Below are 26,939 nucleotides of genomic sequence, written 5' to 3' on the forward strand. Positions count from 1 at the left end.
ATTGCGCATATATAATACATTATATGTATGTATATGTACAATACATATATTGACGTGCTGCTGTCAATATATGTAGTATGAGATACTGAGAAGCTTCTTGGAGGAGAAGCGAAACGTCTTCAAGGAAAAAAAAACCCAAAGGAAGCCCAGTTGCCTCTTGAAAAAGCACCTTTGGGTTAATTCTGGTTTGTTGTATCAGCCACAATTGTTGGTTCCTGCACATTAGGCTTAAGAGAAATGTTTATAGATGTGAGTCGTTTTCTGTTTTTTTTAATGCTTTTTTTTTTGCAATCAGTTTCGTTGACGAGAAACGGACGTTGTTAAGAAAAGGAAAAAAAAAAACTCAGCCCCAAGCACGTTTTTAAAACTCAGGGCGACTTTTTGGACTTCTGGAACCTTCCATAATAAATGCGAGAACTTCAATGTTTTCAAAAATCAAACCTTTTTCTCGTCGCTTTCCTGGATTGATTTGAAATGGCGCTCGGATGCGGCAGCCACCGAGTTTCCCACGTTTGGTTGTAATACCTTCTTCATACTTTTCAAAAAATAACTTCAAAAGTAGTCTTGTCACTAAATGAATCAAGTGCAGTTCATTTTTTGGTTCCCCTCCCCCCCCCGCAAACGGATCCTCTGTAGGGTGTGATTGTTAAGATCCTGGCTTACGTAGGACTGAATTTGGAATATTTTCCTGCGTTTAACCTGACTAACATGGTGCAGCCTCTGGCTTTCTTTGTTCCCCTGTTTTCCTTCGGCCACGCGATGTGCAGCCGTTGCATTTAAAGGCCAGCTTTGTGAATCTTGCAGGTGCACATCTGGAATTCATACTGGACTAATTGCGCTTGTTGCTTTCACTTCCCTCCTTTGTACGTATTACTTGGGCCCAAGACACAAAGGAAATTGCATTTTTTTATCTATCTCACCTGTGGTGGTGACTTCTGAAATAATAATAATAATAATAATAATAATAATAATAATAATAATAATAATAATAATAATAATAATAATAATAATAATAATAATTTTATTTCTATACCGCCCTTCTCCAGAAGGACTCAGGGCTGTGTACAGCCAATTTAAAAACACAAGACACAACAATGATTAAAAATTAAAATAATTAAATAGATTTGGCCGATTTAAAACCCCAAAAATTTAAAATACCCCAATTTCAAATTATTATGTTGAAATACTTTTGAAATGTTGTTTTCGTGGGACGCTTGTCGGTCACTCCTGCAAAGCATTTACGAAGTTTTCTCTTCTACGATCCTGATAAGCGTGCCTTTAAAAAAAAAATAATAATAATTGCAATAATTGCAATGCAAAGGTCTACTTTTCCTCATTACTGGGGTAGATTTTTGGGATAGGAGTTTCCTTGTGCATCATTCTCGTGTATCACCGCCGTCTCCAATTCTTTGGACTGCCAGTTTTTTTCTTGCTTTCCTGCAAAAACATTTTGAGACGTGAATGCTTTTGCTTCTCTGCTTATTGCATTTTTTTTTAAAAAAAAGGTTTATGCTACTAATTCTTTAGGCAGGTTAGAAATCTTGTTGCTCTGACTGTGGAGCCCTCCAACCCCTCTGAATCATGTGGGGGTTGCGGGTTTGGACAGCTGAAACACTTCATTCGAGCATCGCCTTTCGCTTTCGTTGCGTTATGTGCAACCACAGTGAAGAGGCCATCCGAGGAGAAGGTTATACACTGCAGCAAAATGTCACAAGACACACAGTGCGCCCTTCATCCAGCATGGCTCACTCTGTTCCTTCTTCCTCAACTTTGAGCCCGGATCCCAATCTGAGGATTTTTCAACAATGATGCCGCAGAGATATTTATAACAGAGACTTACAAACTTTGGAAATGAGATACAGTTGTTGGGAAAAACTTTGGGAAAAGTTCAGAGAAGAGCAACTAAGATGATCAAAGGCCTGGAGACTAAAACATCTGCCAATGGCTGCAGGATTTAGGTTTGGCTAGTCCAGGGGTCGGCAACCTGCAGCTCCGGAGCCGCATGTGGCTCTTTGGACCCTCTGCTGTGGCTTCCTGTCAGGTGATCCCACCACTGGCTGGCCCTTCCCTCCCAGTCACTCCTCACCTGGCCTGAGAAGGTAATGGCAGGGGATGGAGAAGCGGCCAGGGCAGAGATATAGAGATACAGAAAAAGGGGGAGAGAGAGAGACATAGAGAGATACAGAGAGAGGGAGAGAGAGAGAGACGTAGAGAGATACAGAGAGAGGGGGAGAGAGAGAGAGACATAGAGAGATACAGAGAGAGGGGGAGAGAGAGAGACGTAGAGAGATACAGAGAGAGGGAGAGAGAGAGAGACGTAGAGAGATACAGAGAGAGGGGGAGAGAGAGAGACGTAGAGAGACACAGAGAGAGGGGGAGAGAGAGAGAGACGTAGAGAGACACAGAGAGAGGGGGAGAGAGAGAGAGACGTAGAGAGATACACAGAGAGGGAGAGAGAGAGAGACAGAGAAATACAGAGAGAGGGGGAGAGAGAGAGAGACGTAGAGAGATACAGAGGGAAGGGGAGAGAGAGAAATGTAGAGAGATACAGAGGGAGAGAGAGAGAGATGTAGAGAGATACAGAGAGAGTGGGAGAGAGAGAGAGAGACGTAGAGAGATGCAGAGAAAGGTACAGACAGAGAGGGAGAGAGGGAGGGAGGGAGAGAGAGAAAGAGAGAGAGAGAGAAAGATGTCAAAAGGATTTTGTGGTTCTCGGTATTTTTTAACAACTGGTTCTCTGCCCTAATGACCGTCTGGGTAGGCGTGGCTAGGGGGGGTCATGTGACTGGTGGAAGTGAGTGACATCGAGTTGGCCACGCCCACCCAGGTTTTGTGGCTCCCGGTGTTTTCTTTTCTGTGGGAAACGGGTCCAAAGGGCTCTTTGAGTGTTTAAATAAATAAAACTTGATTCAGAAAAAAAAGGAAAAAAGGAAAGGAATCCTGTTGAACAATTTTGCCCGTGTGTCTCTTCCTTCCTGGGGTGCAAATATGGTGCCCCCCCATCTGTGCTTTTGACACACAGCTCAGGGGCTGCTGACATTTGAGCAACACAAGGACTTTGTGAGCAGAAAACCTGATACCCACGAGGTTTTTTTTTGGAGAAAGTAGGCAAGCGTGGCTATCTAATGAAGGCCATAAATCAGCCCCGGCTTCTTTGGAGAAAGAATCTGGCTGGCACACAAGATGCCATACGGCCGGAGGAGTGTCTTATTTTTCACGAGAAACCTAGGAAACAGCAGGTTATATATAGGCCTCGAGCCAGATTGTGGTAGGCGTCCTTCAAAGACGAGAACAAGAGCACCAGATCAAAAAGATATGGAGAAATCCGTGCTTCTCAACTGTTGTGATGGAGGCGCTGGAGAAGGTTCCATGGATGCCCTCACAAAGTTGCCACCCATTTCTCAGAGAGCGACTGGTGGGGTTTGTAGCATCCTGGAATCTCGTCTCTTTTGGTCACCGTGATATAAAGAGATGTTGAGACTCTAGAAAAAGTGCAGAGAAAAGCAACTAAGATGATTAGGGGACTGGAGGCTAAAGCATACGAAGAACAGTTGCTGGAATTGGGTTGTTATTGTTGCAAAGCTAGTTCTGGGTGAATTTCTTTTCATGAAAATGGCAGATAGTGTGTGGGTTTTGGTTTTTTTTTGGAGAGGAGGAGATCAACCGAGTCCAGCAACAAATTTGGTGGTACCGAGCTGGTTCTCCTGGGTTCTCCTTCATCCATGTTTCTGGAGTTTCTGAGTTGCATTTAGTAGACTTGATCAAGTCTACTTGTGGCTGTTGGACCATTGTTGTTGTTAGTTGTGAAGTCGCGTCCGACCCATCGCGACCCCATGGACAACATTCCTCCAGGCCTTCCTGTCCTCTACCATTCTCTGGAGACCATTTAAGCTCACGACGACTGCTTCAGTGACTCCATCCAGCCACCTCGTTCTCTGCCGTCCCCTTCTTCTTTTGCCCTCCATCGTTCCCAGCATTAGGCTCTTCTCCAGGGAGTCCTTCCTTCTCATCAAGTGGCCAAAGGATTTGAGTTTCATCTTGATATCTGGACTTCTAAAGAGCAGTCAAGGTTGATCTCCTCTAGGACTGACCGGTTGGATCGCCTTGCAGTCCAAGGGACTCGCAGGAGTCTTCTCCAGCACCATCGTTCAAAGGCCTCCATTCTTTGGCGCTCAGCCTTCCTTACGGTCCAACTTTCACAGCCATCCATTGCAACTGGGAAAACCATCGTCTTGACAATATGCACTTTTTTTGGCAGGGTGATATCTCTGCTTTGGGTATAGAATTGAGTATGTCTAGTTTAATGAAAAGGACCGAGGGTGACATGACAGCAGTCTTCCAATATCTAGGGGTTGTCACAAAGAAGAGAGGGTCAACCTGTTCTCCAAAGCATCTGAAGGCAGGACAAGAAGCAATGGATGGAAACTAATCGAGGAGAGAAGCAACCTGGAATTAAGGAGAAAGTTCCTAACAGTGAGAACAATTAACCAGTGGAACAGCTTGCCACTAGAAGTTGTGGGTGATCCATCACTGGAGCTTTGTCTGGAATGGTCTCCTGCTTGAGCACGGGGTTGGACTAGAAGACCTCCAAGGTCCCTTCCAATCCTGTTAATCTGTTATTCCCCCAGGTTTGCCTGTGGGAGGATGGGTGACCCTATTTTCCAAAGCACCAGAAGGCAGGACAAGAAGCAACGGATGGAAACTAAATCGAGGAGAGAAGCAACCTTGAATTAAGGAGAATTGCCCTGAATTTGCATTGCCCTGAATTAATTTATGAAATGCTAAATCTCCCCACCCTTGGCATATGAATACAGGCATACATCTGCCCACACAGCCACAAACACTTGCAGGTTGCCAGTTCATCATCTTATTTTTCTTCGTTTGGGCTTTCTAAAAGAGAGCAAAAATTCTGAAATGCAAAATGACATGCCAGACGCATCCGGATGTCGGCTGACTTGTTTTGCCGTGATGGATGTTGCCGACCAAACCGGATTCACTTGATCCCAGCTTTTATTTTTTTTATTGATCTGATTCATTTATGGATTTATAGCTTCCTGGCACGGGGATCACTGTTGCTGTGGCTTGGGGCCATAAAACGCTGAACACACACTGGTCAAAATAGCCGTAAATTATAAAATAGGGAAATAAAGAAGAGACAAGAGAGGAACTAAAAAATTTACAGGATGGAAAAACTGGGCATTATGGACGGACTCACCTTCTGCCTAAATGACACAGAGGAAGGTAGTCTTGGACTTACAACAGTTCGTTTAGTGACCATTTGAAGTTACAACGGCACGGATCTATATGTTGCTTAATCGTCTTTTCCAACCAAGTATGTATTTTCTTCCAATATTTTCTTGCTTTCATACAAGTCCACCACATATGATGATAAGTACCTGGGGTCTGATTACATTAGGATCAAAATCTCATAAATAAGTAAATAAATAAATCTGGGTGTCCTTGCTTTGAGTGGTCTGGAGAAGCTCAGAGCTAGCCCAGGCTTTGAGGGCCATTTTATCCAAAACCCGCTTCTCACCCAGATCTTCTGGCTGCCTTCCTACATAGAAGACTCCTTGTCCAAGTTCCTTGCAGTTCTTTGATGTTTTGAAATGCTAATTACAATGATGAATGCCCTTGGATGCTTGATGTTGGTTCCCTCCTCTTTGACTCTTTGCCAAGGAGGAGATAATCAGCCTTCTGAAGCTTCCCAAATGCCTATAAATCTGTAAAACTGTCCTGGTCCAAGGACAGGAGGAAAGGAGACTTCTTAGAAATCTCACCAATCTGTCCACAATGCTCGTTCTTCTGACTCTCTGATGATGTGGGTTAGGGTCATTTCTGAAGCGGGAGGAAGAGGGTTTAGAATCTCAGAATAACAGAGTCGGAAGGGAGCTGGGAGGTCTGCTACTCCAAGCAGAAGTGGCAGTGGTGGGTTTCAAAATTTTTTTTACTACCGGTTCTGTGGATGTGGCTTGGTGGGCATGGCATGGTTTGATGGGTGTGGCTTGGTGGGAATGGCAAGGGAAGGATACTGTAAAATCTCCATTCCTCTCCACTCCAGGGGGAAGGTTACTGCAAAATCCCCATTTCCTCCCGATCAGCTGGGACTCGGGAGGCAGAGAATAGATGGGGGTGGGGCTAGTCAGAATTTTTACTACCGGTTCTCTGAACTACTCAAAATTTCCACTATCGGTTCTCCAGAACTGGTCAGAACCTGCTGAAACCCATCTCAGCCTCCTCTTGAAAGCCTCCAGTGATGGAGCACCCATAACTTCTAGATAGATAGATAGATAGATAGATAGATAGATAGATAGATAGATAGATAGATAGATAGATAGATAGATAGATATATTCAGACGTGCCAACTCTGATGTGTTGGGTGTGTACAAAAATTCTTCTTCTAAGACCCAAAGGTGCTTTTTTCAGGAGGCAACTGGACTTTCTTGTTCTTTCTTTTGAAGACGTTTCACTTCCCATCCAAGAAGCTTCTTCAGCTCTGGAAGCACAGCTCAATTGTCTTATGGAGATTCTCTGTCATCCAGGTCGTGGTTGTCCCAAAGGTACTTTTTTTTTTCAAAGAGGCAACTGGACTTCCGTGGTTTTTCTTTGAAGATGTTTGAAGATGACCTTTGACTGGATGGCGGAAGTCAAAGATCATCTTCAAACGGAAGGATTTATACTCCTTGCAGACAGCTGGTCATTTGCATCCTTTTAGTGAGTCGTTGAGGCCACTTGGAGGTCTGTCTGCATCCTCGGGGTTCACCTGAGTGGTGAAAATGGGTGTGGAGCCTTCTTGGCTACAGGATGTTTTCTGTCCTGGGTCCCTTCACTCTTGGAAGTCAGGCACAGGCTGTTGGGGATGAGTCAAAAGTCCAGTTGCCTCCTGAAAAAGCACCTTTGGGACAACCATGACCTGAATGTCTGAGCACCTCCATCGTCTTCTTCTTTGACAGGACATATTTAAATTCTCTCTGTTGCCCTCTGGCCCATATTTTTGAGTGAATCATCTCTCTGAATGCATGCCGGGCGTCCTGTTTAGCTGCACAAGGAATGCAATTTTGTTGCCTTATATAATTCAGTAGGTGTTGTTTAGGGACGCCCAGGCCTGGGTTCACAGAATCTGGTCTTCACAGTTCAAAGAGTTTCTCGCCCGAGCAGGCCTGTGCGTGTTTACTTCAAGGCAAGCCGGGTGCATTCCATGAAAATACCACGGCTAGCCAAGGAAACACACAAACGGGGCCCTCAAACAAAGCAATCCAGAGCCCTAACTCAAGACACAAATGTCCAGCTTTCAACGATCAAAGCTAGGACCCGTTATGCTAAAAAAACAACAACCCCCAACTCTATAGAGATGTCTATAGTGCTGAGAAAATATATTGCGAAGGTTTGAGAGCGCTTGGAGAAAGCCGACCTTCTCCAACGTGGCCTCTTCCAGTTGTGTTGAGACGAGAGTTTTCAGAACTCCAGATGAGATGCCATTGTGAAGAGTATTGTAGCCGATTTCCTTCTTCTGCGTGTCCCTCTAAGGCAGTGGGGAAATCCTCCATGGATTGCCACCGGTTCGCTGCCCGCAAATGCGCGGTGCGCGACATGCACAATGCACACCAAATGCACACTGCATGCGTGCGCATCAAATGCGTGCTTTGCATGGAAAAAGCAGGCTTAAGAAGGTAAGCAGAACAGTGAAGTGGGAGGAACACCTGTCTAGATTTGCTAGGAAGCAGGATTTCCTGCTTTCTAGTGAATATAAATCATGCGGCACAGCTGATTGTCGGACATACCGGTTGGGATGAATCGGTAGGGTTTTTTTTACTACCAGTTCACCTGAACTGGTAGCTTTTTTAAACTACCAGTTCGCCCGAACCGGCTTTTATCACTACCGGTTTGCCCGAACTGGTGCGAATGTACACTGAAGATGGCATTTAATTTCGTTGTACCATGTGCAATGACAATAAACTAAACTAAACTAAGAGGGGACACAATGGCTCAGTGGCTAAGACATTGAGTTTGTAAACCGAAAGGTTGGCAGTTCAGCGGTTCGAATCCCTAGCGCCGCATAACAGGGTGAGCTCCCGTGACTTGTCCCAGCTTCTACCAACCTAGCAGTTCGAAAACTCGTAAAAAAATGCAAGTAGAAAAACAGGGACCACCTTTGGTGGGAAGGGAACAGCGTTCGGTGCGCCTTTGGCGTTGAGTCATGCCGGCCACATGACCACGGAGACGTCTTCGGACAGCGCCGGCTCTTCGGCTTTGAAACGGAGATGAGCACCGCCCCCTAGAGTCGGGAACGACTAGCAAGTATGTGCGAGGGGAACCTTTACCTCTAAACTAAACTAAACTAAACTAAACTAAACTAAACTAAACTAAACTAAACTAAACTAAACTAAACTAAACTAAACTAAACTAAACGTACTTCCAGTGAAGTCTTCCAGAAGGTCCCGAGTGGAAAAGAACACAGCCTTGAAATAATCAAGGCTGCACTTGCTAAGCTCCAAACACATTCGTGACGTCAACAAGCTTTGCACCCGCTGTTGTTTGCAGACTGTTCCTGGTGACGTCGGTGGAAAGTCCTGACAGCCATGACTTTGATCCGCTCTCTCCCTCCTCACCTGCTTAAGGTGGAGACCGCCACTGTTTCTGTTTGGTACCCGCGTGCGTGAATCAGCACAGCTTTTCCTGACCCTCGAGGGAGGAAAATGTCTCTAGGGGATGCTTGTGTAACAGGTCAGCCCTCTACGGTGCGTACATGCTGTGACCTGCCTGCTTGAAATACATGTTTGCTTATCAGGTTGTTCCATACAATAAGTTCCTCTTCTTTCTTTTGTTTTATTAATTTTTTTTTTTACAAACATATCTTTACTTTTACTTTATTGCTTAGCCCTATCAAAGTGCAAAGTTTATTTATTGGGCCATATCAAAGTGCAGAGTTCCAGACGCAAATTATTACTAAAATCTGATTTAAAAAAAAAAAAACAATTTAAAATGGGAATTGGGATAAAATACGATTTACAATGAAACTGGAATAAAATATGATTTGAAATGAATTTTAAGTTTAAAATGATAAGCTTCAATTTGCCTACAGGCAGTGGTGGGATCCAGCCGGTTCGCACCAGTTCGGGAGAACCGGTTGTTAACTTTCTGAGCAGTTTGGCAAACTGGTTGTTGGAAGAAATCGTTAGGGCAGAGAACCGGTTGTTAAATTACTTGAATCCCACCACTGCCTACAGGCCATCTCAAAGCACAAGGTGCAAACACGTATCGCCCATAAAATCTTACACAAACAATTCAAAACAAGAGTAGGGCAGGTGAAATGCTCCCGGTTCGGACCGGATCAGGTGATCCGGTAGCATTTGTGGCAGGTGGTTCGGAGAACCGGTAGTGATGGTGGCGCAAGGCTCCGCCCACCCATTTACCTGGGTGTCATTACTTCCTGGTTTTAACCAGGAAGTAATGTGTTTTTTACCCTCTGTGCATGCGCAGAAGATTTTGTGTGTGACATTCACGCGCGGGGCGTGTGCACTTCCGAACCGGTAAGGAAGGTGAGTAGATTTCACCCCTGGAGTAGGGTAAAATAGAGAAGCTACAATATGATTTAATAAATAAATATATAAAATAGAATAAAATGGCATCAAATTATATTTCGGTGGTCGCCCTTACACTCTACCCCAATCAGTCCCACGTATGCAGATCTCAACTGAACCATTTTGTTTAAGTACTGTGCTGTGTTAAATGTTATTTTCGGGTTCTGGCCACACATAAAGTAAGTTGTTTTGATGTGGGAATCCCAATGGGTCATTCGTTTGGTATATGGACCAAGGTACCTAAAGGGGACGCGGTGACTCAGTGGCTAAGATGCTGAGCTTGTCGATCGAAAGGTCGGCAGTTCGGCGGTTCGAATCCCTGGTGTCGCGTAATGGGGGTGAACTCCCGTGACTTGTCCCAGCTTCTGCCAACCTAGCAGTTCGAAAGCACATAAAAAATGCAAGTAGAAAAAAATAGGGACCACCTTTGGTGGGAAGGGAACAGCATTCCGTGCGCCTTTGGCATTGAGTCATGCCAGCCACACGACCACGGAGACATCTTCGGACAACGCTGGCTCTTCGGCTTTGAAACGGAGATGAGCACCGCCCCCTAGAGTCGGGAACAACTAGCACATATGTGCGAGGGGAACCTTTACCTTTACCTGTCTCTCACTCCCTTATACAAGCAATAGTCAAATAGGATGTGAGCCAGGTCTTCTACCCCGCCCCTCCGCAAATGCAGAAACATACAAACATATCATTGTGCGAACAGTGTGGTGCCAGAGTGCCTTACATTTTAGTACAAATAAAACATAATTCTTCATATTTAATACAATTGACAATCTTATACAGTTGTATAGCACACATATTTTGTTGAATTATCGTCTTTCGTTCTTTGATTATTTGACATTTCAGTATGTTATTTTTATACCAATCTATAAACTCTAAATGTCACTCCTCTTGCTACAAATAAAATATGAATAATCGTATTTGTTGTGTTTAACAAACTTATATAGTTCTAATAGTAACACACAGATTTATATTAAATTATAATCTTCCATTGTTTATCCCCTTCTTAATTTTTAGTTATGCCACTGTTATGTTTGAAAAAAATCCCCTTTCTAATCAAATAAAATAATATTCGTCATATTTACGTTTGACAAGTTATATTATAATAATAATAATACACATGTCTTTGTTAAATTATAATCTTTCATTATTATCTTGTTCAATATTTCCATATGTTGTTTTTATGTCAGTCAAATTCCACACATCGTTCTTTTTACTACAAATAGAATGTTAGTAATCGTATTTGTTATATTTAACAAACTTACATCGTTCTACTCAGGGGTGGGCTTCAAAATTTTTTAGCAAGGGGTTCTCTGCCTGGTTGTTGGGTGGGCATGGCCATGGTGGGCGTGGCCTAGTCGGCCTCCTGCACCATGGCAGGGGCGGGGAGCTTTTTGCCCTCCCCGGACTCCAGAGGCTTTTCTTGAGCCTCTGGGATGGCGAAAATGGCCTCCGCAAGCTCCAGAGGCCCTCCCAAACTTCCGGTAGGCTCATTTTTCGCCCTCCCTGAGCCTCCGCAGGTGCCCTGTACTTACCTGCATTAAAAACAGGCCATGTGGGGACTCCTGGGAGGGGACGGGAGGGGTGGGTGGGGCCAGCCAGGAGTGGGATTTGGGGGTTCTCCGAACTGCACAGAATCTTAACTAGAGGTTCTCCCGAACCCTGCGAATCCTTTGCAGCTCACCCCTGGTTCTACTAATAATACACATATTTATGTTAAGTTATAATCTTCGATTGTTGAATTATTCAATATTTCAATATGTAAGTTCCCCTTGTTTCGTCGAGGACCTTTTGAGGGAAATTCCAGTTGCAAACAAGAAGAATCTTTTCTCGGCTGATTTAATAGTCGGCAGAAAAAAGAATCTCAGAGCAGTCGTGTTAGACCAGGCTAAGGACTTCAGCATCTACTCTGTGTTTTTATTCGCCGTTAAAATAGATATCTCTCGGGAGACACACCAACAAGACAGAAGCGCAACGGATTTCTCCGTTCCCCAGCAACCTGCTCGGCTTCCAAGAACTTGCTTGTTTACTCACTGACTGATGTGATGGATGTGGCTCCTCAGCTCGGGAACAAGAGATTCTGGCCAGCTAATATTAACATTAGAAACCTCAAAACAGGATAAAACAAAGACGCGCCACGATGTAGAACACAACGCAAACACTTCCAATCTGTAAAACCATTACAAAATGGATCTCTGGCCTGATGGAGATAACGCAGGTTTCTAGACCTCATGAAAAGAGGTCGCGGTGATTTTGAATGTTGGCGTCAGGGATATGCTGTTCCTAAGGGAAATAAAAGAGGTTGAGACTCTAGAAAGAGTGCAGAGAAGAGCAAGCAAGATGATTAGGGGGCTGGAGGGTGAAATATATGATGAACAGATTGCATGGCTAGTCTAGTGAAAAGAAGGACCAGGGGAGACAGGATAGCAGTCTTCCAATGTTTGAGGGGTTGCCACAGAGAGGAGAGGGGGGTCAAACTATTTTCCAAAGGACCAGAAGGCCAGACAAGGAATAATGGATGGAAACTGATCAAGGAGAGATTCAACCTGGAAATAAGGAGAAATTTTCTGACAGTGAGAACAATCAACCAATGGAATAGAAGTTGCCTTCAGAAGTTGTGGGAGCCTCATCACTGGAAGCTTTCAAGAAGAGCCTGGACTGCCATCTGTCAGAAATGATGTAGGGTGTCCTGCTTGGGTGTGGGGTTGGACTAGATGACCTACAAGGTCCCTTCCAACTCTGTAAAGCTTCTGATAGAGAAGATCCCAAACTATAGTTGATAACTATAGATATTCCTGCCAAAAAAAAAATGATCTAATTTTAAGGCTGGTGGAGTTGGCCTATTTCCATCGTACTGCCAACATTTTCTTGAACTCCTTGGAAGCTTGTCTATCACAGTTTCAGAGTATTCCAGACTGTAGTTCCTTCTGCAGATGCAAAGGAAGAAATGTAAGTAGACCAGAGTTTGAAGAAGGTTAGAGCTTTTTCTGCTTTCAAGGAGAGCGGGATTCAAAGCGATTTCTCCTACCAGAAGGAGAATGGTTTAAAAAAAATCCGCAAAATCTTTTTCCCCAATACAGTTTTGATACCACCAGGTTGCCAAGCATCCTCTCGCATGTGCCGTTGATGCTTTAGAAGACAATCTGTTGGATGTTGGTAATGAAAGACTAACAGAAGAGTTGGAAGGGACTTTGGAGGTCTTCTATTCCAACCCCCTGCTCAAGCAGGATATAACATTCCTGTCCAATCTCTATTTAAAAACTTCTAGTGTTGGAGCATACACAACTTCTGAAGGTAAGTTGTTCCACTGGTTAATTGTCCCCACTGCCAGGAAGTTTCTCCTTAGTTCTAAGTTGCTTCTCTCCTTGATTAGTTTCCACCCATTGCTTCTTGTCCTGCCTTCAGGTGCTTTGGAGAATGGGTTGACCTTCTCTTCTTTGTGGCAGCCCCTGAGATATTGGAAGATTGGTATCATAGGATAGTTTTCTACTTACCCGTTGGCAAAGCAATCCTTCCTCTCCAGGAATCCCCAGTGGACCAAGGTCGCCCTAGAAAAAGAGAAGAGCTTTTTGAAGTTAGCTTTCGAGACGTGTTAAGAAGAGGGAGGAACATTTATGAAGACCTGTTGTGGCCCACCAGTAGCTAGTAGAGCTGGTAGCAGATTTGGACAGTGAGAAGGTTGGGGAGGAACATGGGCCAGTCCTGGAGTCTGGGGAAGGCTCGGACAAGCCCCCTCCCTCCCGCCATGAATGCTCAGTTTGGAATAGGATCTGGGAAAGGAAGTTTCCAGACAGCAGTTGATTGGGAAGGAGCATCTCAACCGAACCGAAATTTCAGAAGGTTCTTCCTCATTTGATAGCTCCTGCAAATTCTTACATGGGGAAGGCTGTTGCGATTCGGAAAATTCCTGCTCAGGGATTCTTGTCTCTCTCCTTCACCTTTCGTTTGAAGTGTTATTAAAAATAGATTTGCCCTCTTGGGTTGTTCAGAAAGAGAGGCAGAGAGATGCTATCTGTCAACTATTCAGTTGCGTAAGTGCCAGGCAACAAAAAATGTCTCTTGAGCAGCAAACACATTCCAGAAGGCGATGGTACATGCTAAGTGTGCGCTCAACAATTTTATGCGAGGCTTCTGACTCGCTGCCCAATGAATCACGGTGCTTTGTAAAAACCTAAGGTTTATATACAGGGGGATGCGGTGGCTCAGTGGCTAAGACGCTGAGCTTGTCAATCGAAAGATCGGCAGTTCAGCGGTTCGAATCCCTAGCGCCGCGTTACGGGGTGAGCTCCCGTGACTTTTTCCAGCTTCTGCCAACCTAGCAGTTCGAAAGCACGTTAAAAAAAGTGCTCATCTCCGTTTCAAAGCTGAAGAGCCAGTGCTGTCTGAAGACGTCTCCATGGTCATGTGGCTGGCATGACTCAATGCCAAAGGCACATGGAACGCTGTTACTTTCCCACCAAAGGTGGTCCCTATTTTTCTACTTGCATTTTTGACGTGCTTTCGAACTGCTAAATTGGCAGAAGTTGGGACAAGTAACGGGAGCTCACTCCGTTATGCGGCACTAGGGATTCGAACCGCTGAACTGCCGACCTTTCGATCGACAAGCTCAGCGTCTTAGCCACTGAGCCAAGACATCCCTCTCAGAAGGATAGTAGGCCCTAAAAAGCGACATGAACCAAAGTTTTAGATAGGAAGATTTCAAAGTGTCTCAGAGCTATTTGTAATCCTGCTGAGCCGTTGCTGCGAAATGGGATTTTTTGCAAAGTCCATAGTTTTGAAATATATTTGGACGTAGAAGGACGAAAGCGCGAGAAATAAGGAACTGAAAGTAGCCGATGGATGGACCTTTGAAACGTACACGGGTATTTGTGGAGACTGTCTGTCAGTAAGAAAGAACAAGGAAGTCAGTTGTGAAATGCGTGCAGAAAAAGTATGAAAAGAATGTCTTGGAATGAGTTCAGGGCCACTGGCCATAGCTACTCCTTGCTGGACTCAGCTATGTCAATGGACCTCATTGCAATGGGTCATTGATATAAGTTGTGTTATGATGGCTGTACTTGCTCCAAATTGCTCATGAAATAATCTTAAAGTAAGAATTGTTTATTGTGCTACTGTCTCTTGTTTCTTTATTGGGATATTTTTATCCTTCCCTCCTTCCTAGACTTACTCCAGTGCCTTTTCTGTCCCAGAAAATCTTAGGGTCTCTTTTCTACGAATACCTCGGGGGGGGGCTTTCAAATATGCTCACAAATACTATTTCAGTATCCAGTCCTGTTGGCTTGACCGCTTGCCTGCTTGACCGGTTAATCTTCCTTAACCAGTTATTTCCCCCACTTCTCTCTTTGTTTTTGCTCCCTGATGTTAACTGATAACGTTCTTGTGTGCGTTTTGGTTGCGATTTACCCCAAAACAAATCACGCTGTGCGAAACGAGGTTGACTTACATTCTAGCACTCTGATCTCTGCTAAGGAAGAGTGTGATGGATTTTGCTGCGGCTGTTCCTGTCTCTCCCCTTCCCCCCCCCCCAAAAAGAAAGCTTATCTGTGTATCCTCCTCAGGGGTGGGCTTCAAAAATTTTAGCAAGGGGTTCTCTGCCTGGTTGCTGGGTGGGCGTGGCCTAGTCGGCCTCCTGCATCATGGTGGTGGTGGTGGTGGGGCGTTTTTGCCCTCCCCGGGCTCCAGAGGCTTTTCTTGAGCCTCCGGGAGGGCGAAAATGGCCTCCCCAGGCTCCAGAGGCCCCTGTTTCTGGCCTTCCCGAACTTCCGGTAGGCCTGTTTTTCACCCTCTCCGAGCCTCCGTGCATGCCTTGCACTTATCTGAATCCAAAACGGGCCGCATGGGGACTCCTGGGAGGGGAGGGGTGGGCGGGGCCAGCCAGGAGTGGGATTTGGGGGTTCTCCGAACTGCACGGGATCTTAGCTAGAGGTTCTCCCGAACCTCTGCAACCCCCCCCCCAGCAGCCCACCCCTGATCCTTCTCCCTCCTGATTTATTTTCACACAATGCAGATTGTACGCACAGTTGCTTGCTTACAAGGTGTGATGAGGGCATATATATATATATATATATATCGGTCAACTGAAGAAGGACGAGAACCGCACCCGACCAAGTGGACCTTGGACCAAGGCTGAATGGCACAATAAAGTCCCAGCCCAACCTTGGATGTCCCCATCCGTCTTGGATGGAGAAGCCAAGAGAATCCCAAGAAAAAATCACATCACAGAGTAGAATCTGGTGGTTCCTGAGTCCTTCACAACCCCCCTTTTCTTGTCTGTGATGGTTTCTCCTTGTTTGCTCTTTTATCAGCGTTCGTGTATACCAATCAACCCCAACCCATGACTTTCAGATGACTTGGACTACAACTCCCATTACTCCAGACAGCTAGTAGGCTTGAACCATGTCTGTAAACAACAGGGCAGTGCAGATATGATTTCAAACCATTGCTCTGGAGTGTCCAGAAGCACGAATGCAGCTCTTTAAAGCAGCCACGTCTTTCCTAGGATTGGGAATGTGGCCTCTTGTAATTGACAAATAGAAATTTGGTCAATGCCCAGATTTTCTAAGCACTACCATCCGAGATTTTTGGGGAGTAAACGATCCCCAGTGTGCCGATAATCACTGGGACCACCATGGCTGATTCATGCCATCCTCTTTCGCCTTCGATTTTCAGATTATTATTTTTATTATGGTTTGTTTGCACAGTCAGAGGTTGGTTTCAGCAGGTTCTGATCCGTTCTGGAGACCGGTAGCAGAAATTTTGAGTAGTTTGGAGAACCGGCTCCACCCCCATCTATTTTCTGTCTCCCAAGTCCCAGCTGATCAGGAGGAAATGGGGATTTTGCAGGAACCTTCCCCTGGATTGCGGAGGGAATGGAGATTCTACAGTATCCTTCCCCTGCTATGCCCACCAAGCTACACCCACCAAGTGATGCCACGCCCACCATGCCACGCCCACAGAACCGGTAGTAAAAATTCTGACTGGCTCCGCCCCCATCTATTCTCTGTCTCCCGAGTCCCAGCTGATCGGGAGGAAATGGGGATTTTGCAGTAACCTTCCCCTGGATTGCGGAGGGAATGGAGATTCTACAGTATCCTTCCCCTGCCACGCCCACCAAGTCACACCCACCAAGCCATGCCACGCCCACCAAGCCACACCCACAGAACCAGTAGTAGCGACCTGAGGTGGGCCCGTCCCTCACATCTGAGTGCAATCCCGTCCTATATCGCTGTGTTTTTGATGCTGTACACGTGTGGATGGCGCGCACAAGCGAATTGCCGTGTTTTGTGATGCCGCACGCGGATGGCAGGCGCGCACATTTCCAGTGCTGGGAAAACCCGTGGTAACAGTATGAGAAGCTCACTGGATTTGGCATTTTTTTTTTTTTTAAATTGATTTATATGCCGCCCTTCTCCGGAGACTCAGGGCGGCTTACAATGCGCTAAGCAATCCGCCTATCGAGTCCCTTCCAAAGAACTGAGGTAGTCAGATATTGTTTTTTTTTTTCCCCGTAGATATTACAAAACTGAGTAAATTAACAAGGAGGGGTTGGGTTTTTTTTTTTTTTTTTTGGTTATGCGATTTTGCTAGAGCAAGATCTTGCTACAGCTTTTACACGCAGCTGTGCCTCTCTCACATAATCGAAACAGACATTTCTGGATTCACGAGGCTATTTCCGTGAACTGCCTTCACTTCTCATACACAGGCCTGGTGGTTTTTTTTTTTTTTAAGGCAGGCGAGGCTAAAATTAGCAGCTTTCATAATCAATAGTTAATGATTTAAGTTGTTTTCTCTGACTTCAGGCACTCTGCTTCTATTTTGGAAGCTACTGCCTTGGGTGCTTCGGTTATCCTGTATCCTCCCCACAAACCGTCCATCAGAATAGACTTCGGAAGGGACCTTGGAGGTCTTCTAGTCCAACCCCAAACTTTCCCAATGGTGACACCATTTCGTTCCCCTTGAGAGCGAGTTTCAACCTTTCAGAAAAGTCTCCCCGGGGATGATGAAACCATTTCCAAAGGAAGTCAAAGGACCAATCAATCAGAATAGAGCCGGAAAGGACCTCGGAGGTCTTTAGTCCAACCTCCTTTTCAAGCAGGAGATCCTACACCATTTCAGACAAGTGGCTGTCCTGTCTCTTCTTAAAAGCCTCCAGTGATGGAGCACCTCATAATTTAGATAGATAGATGATAGATAGATAGATAGATAGATAGATAGATAGAGAGAGAGAGAGAGAGAGAGAGAGAGAGAGAGAGAAGGGGAGATATAGATAGATAGATATAGAGGTAGAGATAGATAGATAGATAGATAGATAGATAGATAGATAGATAGATAGATAGATAGAGATGGATGGATGGATCGCTAAATAGAGAGGAAGAGAGAGGGAAAGATAAATAGATATAGATAGATAAAGATGGATGGATGGATGGATGGATATATAAATAGAGAGAGAGAGGGATAGATAGAGTTAGAGATAGATAGATATGGATGGATAGATAAGTAGAGAGGGAGAGATAAATAGATATAGATAGATAGATATAGATGGATGGATGGAGAGATATATAAATAGAGAGAGAGAGAGGGATAGATAGAGTTAGAGATAGATAGATATGGATGGATAGATAAATAGAGAGAGAGAGGGAGAGAGAGGGAGAGGGAGAGAGAGAGATAGATAGAGATAGATAGATAAAGATATAAAGATAGATAAAGATAAATGAGGACCCAGTTGTGGGGCAATAAGCTGACTTTGTATAAATATACAAAAGGATGAAGGCTATTGCTTAGTGCATTGTAAGCCACCCTGAGTCTCCAGAGAAGGGCGGCATATAAATCAAATTAAAAAAAAAAAGATAGATGGATGGATGGATAGATATATAAATAGAGAGAGAGGGATAGATAGAGTTAGAGATAGATGATAGGTAGATAGGTAGATAGATAGATAGATAGATAGATAGATAGATAGATAGATAGATAGATAGATAGATAGATATGGTAGATAGAGATATAGATGGATAGAGAGATAGATATAAATAGATAGATATGGATGGATAGATAAATGGAGAGAGAGAGACAGGGAAAGCTATATATAGATAGATAGAGACAGACAGACAGACAGACAGACAGACAGACACGGTAGAAAGATAGAGAGATATGGGAGATAGAGAGATAACCTTGCATGATATGCAGTGTGAGTTATTTTTCCCCATGATTGCTGGATTAATGGTCTCTCATAAAAAGAATGGGGGGAGGGGAAGGGAAGGCAGAGATGAGGAAGGTCCTACCTCCCAGATGTCGAAATTTAATATCTCAGCTATCTGAAGGTGAAGAAATTCAATGCTTTGGTGGGAAACCCCCCCCTCCCAAAACAGCTTAGATCGGAACTACTGGGTGGAACCAGTCTCTAAAAATAGAAAAAAAAAAAGATGGCTCTGGGGGAAAAAAGAGGAGGCATTAGAACAAAGGGGAAAAGTAAGTGGAACAAGCCACGAAGTCTGTCGGCTTTGATTCATTGGGGGTGGGGGGACTTTTGATCTGCAAGTTATGACAACAGAGCCGTCCGTCTTCCCTGGAGCCCTTTGTTGAAAGATTAAACTGAGCGCACTTGATAAAAAAGATAAACCCAAATACACACCCTTATAACCTTAAAGAGTTTTGGAAAGAAAATCAAGGGCAGGAGGTTGCCTGGAACCCGTAAAGTTTAGCAGTGTCCCATTCTTTCCCCCCCCTCGTCACTTTAATGCTTTTCCAAAGGGAAGTTAGAATAGAATAGAATAGAATAGAATAGAATAGAATAGAATAGAATAGAATAGAATAGAATAGAATAGAATAGAATAGAATAGAATAGAAAATGGGCCTGGTGGCTCAGCAGACTGATAGCATTGTGATTAACACCAGCTGTCTGCAATTACTGTAAGTTCGAATCTCACCAGGCTCAAGGTTGACTCAGCCTTCCATCCTTTCTAAGGTAGGTAAATTGAGGACCCAGTTTGTGGGGGCAATAAGCTGACTTTGTATAAATATACAAAAGGATGAAGGCTATTGCTTAACACATTGTAAGCCGCCCTGAGTCTCCGGAGAAGGGCGGCATATAAATCAAATTTAAAAAAGTCAAATATCTCTGGACTCTCTCAATTGTATTAATGTCCGATGTGCAGTGCGGGTTCCAGACAGATGAGCTGTATTCGAGAATTGGTCTGGCAAATGTTTTGTCACAAAAATTTAGTCACCAATATTTCTTCAGAAGTGAAGATTGGATGAGAAGTGAAACATCTCCAAGGAGAAACAAAGTCCAGATGCCTTTTGAAAAAGTACTTTTGGTTTCACCTGGCCCAGGCGATGTTGTTTGCGTCCTCCAGATACAACGATGAAGGGACACTCCATATTGAGCTGTTCTGCTTAGCTCTTGTGGCCTCTGATCTTTCTGGTATCCTGGAGAGGCTTCTGGAGACGTTCTGGAGATGTTTCACCTGGGATTTCTGCAGTGGTGAGATTCAACTAATTTAACAACCGGTTCTCTACCCTAATAATTTCTTCCAACAACCAGTTCACCAAACTGCTCAGAAATTTAACAACCGGTTCTCCCGAACTGGCTGAATCCCACCACTGGATTTCTGGTGGAGGCCATTCCAGATGGTGTGAAGGATCACAGCAACTTTTATGGGCATGCTTCATTTGAGGCCTCTCCCATCAGTTGGGGACTTCAGCCCAACTTTTTATCAAAGGTAGATAGGTGTGAGTTTTGGTTCGCAAAGCGAAAGAGTCTGTAGGGTTAAATGTGTCCTTTGAAATTAGGAAGAACCTCGGAGAGGCAAGGGAGGTTCCTTATTCCTGGATCTCGTCTTCACTCTCATCAGGTTGGTTGCATTGCACAACACAAATCTCCAAATCTCAACCAACAAATGCTCTGTCTTACACATTGGCAAAAAAACACCCCAGAACACCAAATACAAGTTGGGTGGATACGACCTCGTAGATGACCCTCACTCTGTCAAGGACCTTGGAGTATTCATCTCAAATGATCTAAGTGCCAGAGCTCACTGTAACAGCATTGCCAAAAAGGCATTAAGAGCTGTAAACCTAATCTTGCAAAGCTTCTTCTCCGGTAACATTGTACTGCAAACTAGGGCATACAAAACCTTTGCCAGACCAATTCTCGAATACAGCTCGTCTGCCTGGAACCCGCACTGTATATCGGACATTAATACAATTGAGCGAGTCCAGAGGTATTTCACGAGAAGAGTCCTCCACTCCTCTGCTCACAACTGAATCTCTTATGCCACCAGGCTTGAAATTTTGGGCTTAGACAACCTAGAATTATGGCGCCTTCAGTCTGACCTAAGCGTAGTACACAAACATATCTGCTACAACGTCCTACCTGTCAATGACTACTTCAGCTTCAAACGAAACAATAAACGAGCACACAATAGATACAAACTTAAGGTAAACCGCTCCAAACTCAATTGCAGAAAATACGACTTCAGCAACAGAGCGGTCAATGCCTGGAATGCGCTACCTGACTCTGTGGTTTCATCCCCAAACCCCCAAAACCTTAACCTTAGACTGTCTAAGGTTGACTGTTGACCTCACCCCATTCCTAAGAGGTCTGTAAGGGGTGTACATAAGCACACCAGCATGCCTACCGTCCCTGTCCTACTGTCCCCGTTTATTTCTACCGATTTCCTGTATTCATAACCATGTTTATACTTATATCTGTTATCTTATACATGTTTGACAAATAAATTCGGGAGAAGGGCGGTATAGAAATTAATTAAATAAATAATAAATAAATAAATAAATAAATAAATAAATAAATAAATAAATAAAATGAGCCTTACAGAAATGAAAGCACGCGATGGCGTTGCTAGTTAGCAAGACCAGATACTGATGTTGTGGGTGCAGCGCTGTGGGTATAATTAAAATCACCGTCGGTGGCTTTCCAAAGGTTTGTGTGAATCAGCGTTGTGCAGAGGGCATCAAAGAATATATTTTTTTTGGCATCATGCGATGAGCCAGACGTGCATAACTAGCTTTTCCTGTCCTGGGGTTTGCTTAGGGATTTAAAAGTGATGAACAAAACAGATTTAAAAGAGACACCGAGGGATTAGTTGGGGTGGGGAGGGAAGTTATGGGGAAGCCTGGTGGTTGGGTTGTAGGAAGATTTCAACTGAAAGGACACAGGAAGCAGAGATCCTAACAGGTTGGCTTTTAAGGTGGACCTTCAAGGTGGAAGCTTCCACAACTTCTGAAGGCAACTTCTCTTCCATGGGTCGATTGATCTCACTGTCAGAAAATTTCTCCTTATTTCTTGGTTGAATCAATCAATCAGAATAGAGCTGGAAGGGACCTTGTAGGTCATCTAGTCCAACCTCCCCCCTCTCCCAAGCAGGAGACCCTACACCATTTCCGACAAATGGCAGTCCAGTCTCTTCTTGAAAGCCTCAAGTGATGAAGCTCCTACAACTTCTGAAGGCAACTTCTGTTCCATGGGTTGATGGCTCTCACTGTCAGAAAATTCCTCCTTGTTTCCAGGTTGAATCTCTCCTTGGTCAGTTTCCATCCATTATTTCTTGTCTGGCCTTCAGATGCTTTGGAAAATAGCTTGACCCCCTTCCTCCTCTCTGTGGCAGCCCCTCAAATATTGGAAGACTGCTATCCTGTCTCCCCTGGTCCTTCTCTTCACTAGACTAGCCAGGCCCAATTCCTGCAACCGTTCATCGTATGTTTGAGCCTATAGTCCACTCATCATCCAGGTTGCTCTTCTCTGCATTCTTTCCAGATCTTTCTAGATCTATAACTCGGGTGTAGGATGAGGGTGAAGGCTCGTTCTCTGAGCTTGTGGGTTGGTTTCCAAAATGCTTAGGGCCCCACTCCCTTACGTAAGTAAGGTATTCTTACTTATAAGGACAGCGAGAACCATCAACCGATGGAACAGAAGATGCCTTCGGAAGTTGTGGTAGCTTCATCACTGGAGGCTTTCAAGAAGAGACTGGACTGCCATCTGTCAAAAATGGTGTAAGGTCTCCTGCTTGGGCCGGGGGTTGGACTAGATGACCTACAAGGTCCCTTCCAATCTGTATGTCTCCAACGTGTTAGCTCCAACAAAGGGACTCTCTTCGTGAAACTTGGTTTCAGGATAGGAAAAAACATTCGCTCCTCAACCGTTGCATGAGAGTTTTTCTAACTTGATGGATGTCCTGTGTTGTCATTCTTGGGCATTGTTTTGTATCTGGTTTTTGCTGATCGGGTGCAACTTTTGGAAAAACAATGAGGCTTTGAGCTGATGGCATGGCTCTTTTTGAATAGGCGTTGGAGGGGATCAACGGATCAACCAATCTTTCTTCTTCTGCCATGGGCCGGGCCTCCAAAGCTGAGTTTTGCTGGCGCTATTGAATAATGCTGGATCAAACCATTCCCTGCAGTTGGCGGGAGGCATGCATCCGACGTGTGTCCGCTGGATCAGATAACCCTCTTGCAAGACCGAAGGGGAAAGGAGAGGGATAGAGGAGAGAAGAGAGGAGGGAAAGAAGAAAGGGAAAAGGAGAGGAGAGAAGGGTAGAAGGGAGGAAGAAGGGAGGTTTGGGGGGAAAGGAAGGGGAAGGAGAGGAGGAGAAGGAGAGGAGGAAAGAAGAAAGGGAAAAGGAGAGGAAGAAAGGAAACAAGAGTAGGAGAGAAGGTTAGAAGGGAGGAAGAAGAGAGGTGTGGGGGAAAGGAAGGGGAAGGAGAGAAGGAGAAGGAGAGGAGGAAAGAAGAAAGGGAAAAGGAGAGGAAGAAAGAGAGGAAATGAGTAGGAGAGGTTAGAAGGGAGGAAGAAGGGAGGTGTGGGGGAAAGGAAGGGGAAGTAGAGAAGGAGAAGGAGAGGAGGAAAGAAGAAAGGGAAAAGGAGAGGAAGAAAGAGAGAGGAAACAAGAATAGGAGAGGTTAGAAGGGAGGAAGAAGGGAGGTGTGGGGGGAAAGGAAGGGGAAGGAGAGAAGGAGACGGAGAGGAGGAAAAAAGAAAGGGAAAAGGAGAGGAAGAAGGGAGAGGGGAAGCAAAAGTAGGAGAGAAGGTTAGAAGGGAGGAAGAAGGGAGGTGTGAGGAACAGGAAGGGGAAGTAGAGAAGGAGAAGGAGAGGAGGAAAGAAAGGGAAAAGGAGAGGAAAGAGAGGAAACAAGTAGGAGAGAAGGTTAGAAGGGAGGAAGAAGGGAGGTTTGGGGGAAAGGAAGGGGAAGGCGAGAAGGAGGAGAAAAGAAGAAAGGGAAAAGGACAGGAAGAAAGAGAGGAAACAAGAGTAGGAGAGAAGGTTAGAAGGGAGGAAGAAGGGAGGTGTGGGGGAAAGGAAGGGGAAGTAGAGAAGGAGAAGGAGAGGAGGAAAAAAGAAAGGGAAAAGGAGAGGAAGAAGGGAGAGGGGAAGTAAGAGTAGGAGAGAAGGTTAGAAGGGAGGAAGAAGGGAGGTGTGAGGAACAGGAAGGGGAAGGAGAGAAGGAGAAGGACAGGAGGAAAGAAGAAAGGGAAAAGGAGAGGAAGAAAGAGAGGAAACGAGTAGGAGAGGTTAGAAGGGAGGAAGAAGGGAGGTGTGGGGGAAAGGAAGGGGAAGGAGAGAAGGAGAAGGAGAGGAGGAAAGAAGAAAGGGAAAAGGAGAGGAAGAAAGAGAGAGGAAACGAGTAGGAGAGAAGGTTAGAAGGGAGGAAGAAGGGAGGTGTGGGGGAAAGGAAGAGGAAGGAGAGAAGGAGAAGGAGAGGAGGAAAGAAGAAAGGGAAAAGGAGAGAAAGAAAGAGAGGAAACAAGAGTAGGAGAGTAGGTTAGAAGGGAGGAAGAAGGAAGGTGTGGGGGAAAGGAAGGGGAAGGAGAGAAGGAGAAGGAGAGGAGGAAAGAAGAAAGGGAAAAGGAGAGGAAGAAAGAGAGAGGAAACAAGAGTAGGAGAGAAGGTTAGAAGGGAGGAAGAAGGGAGCTAAATGTCTATGGAGATTCTCAGTCATCGAGGTCATGGATGCTTTTTTCAAGAGGCAACCGGACTTTCTGGTTTTTCTTTGGAGACGTTTTGCTCCTCATCCAAGAAGCTTCTTCAGCTCTGACCGGATGGTGGTGGGGAATGGAAGGCTTTATACTCCTTGCAGACAGCTGGTCATTTGCATCCTTTTAGCAAGTTGTTGAGGCCACTTCCATTTTCCAACACAGTCATTTCAACGGCACTTGGAGATTTATCTCAGGGTATCCCTGAGTGGTGCAGTTGGATGTGCAGCCTTCTTGGAACTGTTCCAAGAAGTTCCAAGAAGAACACTTCCAAGAAGGCTCCAAACTCATTTGCACCACTCAGGTGACCCTGAGGACACAGATAAACCTCCAAGTGGCCTCAACGACTCTCTAAAAGGATGCAAATGACCAGCTGCCTGCAAGGAATATAAATCCATCCGTTCCCCACCACCATCCCATCAGAGCTGAAGAAGCTTCTTGGATGAGAAGCGAAACTTCTTCAAAGCAAACCCAGAAAGTCCAGTTGCCTCTTGAAAAAGCACCTTTGGGGCGAAGATGGACATTAACCTTAGGCAGAGGTGCTATCCCTCAACAGGTGTGGTCTAGTTGTGGTTTTTGGGTTGGGTTGGAGTTCAAAGACCTGCTTGGCCACCAAGCTAAGCCTGCTCCACCTCGTAGTATGTTGCAAGAATAAAAATAGGGTTGATTGTCATACGGATCATCTCATTAATTTGATTCAGACCTCCAATTTGGAGATTCGATTGAATCGGCTTTTAACAGATGAACAGAGTTGGAAGGGGTCTTGTAGGTCATCTAGTCCAACCTTCTGCCCAAACAGGAGACCCTACACCATTTCTGACAAATGGCAGTCCAGTCTCTTCTTGAAAGCCTCAAGTGATGAAGCTCCTACAACTTCTGAAAGCAACTTCTGTTCCATGGGTTGATTGTTCTCCCCGTCAGAAAATTCCTCCTTATTTCTAGGTTGAATCTCTCCTTGATCAGTTTCCATCCATTATTCCTTGTCTGGCCTTTGGGTGCCTTGGAAAATAGCTTGACCCCCTCCTTTCTGTGGCAGCCCTTCCAATATTGGAAGATGCTATCCTGTCTCCCCTGGTCATTCTCTTCGCTAGACTAGCCATGCCCAGTTCCTGCAACTGTTCATCATATGTTTTAGCCTCCAGTCCTTTAATCATCTTTGTTGCTCTTCTCTGCACTTTTTCTAGAGTCTCAACATCTTTTTTTTATAGTGTGGTGACCAAAACTGGGTGGAGTACTCTAGGTGTGGTCTTACTAAGGCTTTATAGAGTGGTATTAGTACCTCCCTTGATCTTGATTGAATCCCTCTGTTCATGCAATTGAGGATTGCGTTGGCTTTTTGTCCTACACTCTCCAAATTGGGATCTGAGGCCAGGTGTGTTGTCTGCAATGACTCACCTTTAGAAGAAAAAAAAAGAAGAAGAGGAAATATGATTCTCCAATCAGCCCGTAATTAATTTCAGGTTCCTTTTTTCCCCTTTGCTCCTCTTGCAGATGTCTTCTGTAACTGCAGCTCCGTCGGAAGCACAAGTGTGGGTGAGTGCAACACCACGGGTCACTGTCACTGCCACCCAGGATACACGGGGCCCTCGTGCGACAGATGCGAAGATGGCTACTATCTCAGTCAACCTCCCCAACGTTGCCTTCCTTGCGAGTGTCATCCCGAGGACTCCATCTCTTCGTCCTGCGACAAGTAAGGAGAACTCCTTCAAACCTCTCGCCCGCCACCTTCTTCGTTCCTTCTCTTTTAATGGCCAGGGAATGTGGGCGAATATAGTTTTGGAATGTGGGATGGCTCCCGTTTTTGGTCTTGTCATCCAACGTGGGAGGCAGTAGTATGGGGTCCCGGATGCAGCGGTGACCCATAAAATTGCCTGGTGTTGCGGCTGTGAAATGCATGGATGCAGGGGTGGGCTTCAAAAATTTTAGCAAGGGGTTCTCTGCCCAGTGGTTGGGTGGGCGTGGCCATGGTGGGCGTGGTCTAGTTGGCCTTCTGCACCACGGTGCACTCTGAGATTGGCGATTTTCTTGCAGACATTTTTTAACCTAACCAGGTAACATCATTAGTGCTGGAAAGGAGAGTTGTTTGTGGAGTGGAGGGAGGAGGAGAAGGAGGAGGAGGAAGAGGAGGACAACTGTGGGATCCTCGGTGCACTCTGAGCTTGGTTATTTCCTTGCAGACATTTCATTACCCAAGTAGGTCACACCTTCAGTGCTAGAAGGGAGTGGAGTGTGGAGGATCAGGAGGAGGAGGAAGAGGAGGAGGACTGGGGGGGTCCTTGGTGCTCTCTGAGCTTGGTTGTTTCCTTGCAGCTGTTTCATTACCCAACTAGGCGATTTTTAGTGGCTTTTCTTTCAAGCATGGG

The 26,939-nt window shown here is 45.1% G+C and overlaps 1 protein-coding gene across 1 annotated transcript in view; it reads left to right on the plus strand.

The window, feature by feature from the left end:
• The window catches only part of MEGF9 (multiple EGF like domains 9), a 52,929-nt gene that overhangs the window by 8,711 nt on the left and 17,279 nt on the right, over positions 1-26,939 (plus strand). Inside the window, exon 2 of the mRNA XM_070955788.1 lies at positions 26,068-26,266. Within this exon, the coding sequence (XP_070811889.1) occupies positions 26,068-26,266 (199 nt within the window). The remainder of the gene's footprint in view (positions 1-26,067; positions 26,267-26,939) is intronic.

This window comes from Pituophis catenifer, unplaced genomic scaffold (genome assembly GCF_029215685.1).
Source record: "Pituophis catenifer annectens isolate HBS135680 unplaced genomic scaffold, rPitCat1.0.hap2 SCAF_17, whole genome shotgun sequence".
Lineage (NCBI taxonomy): Eukaryota > Metazoa > Chordata > Lepidosauria > Squamata > Colubridae > Pituophis > Pituophis catenifer.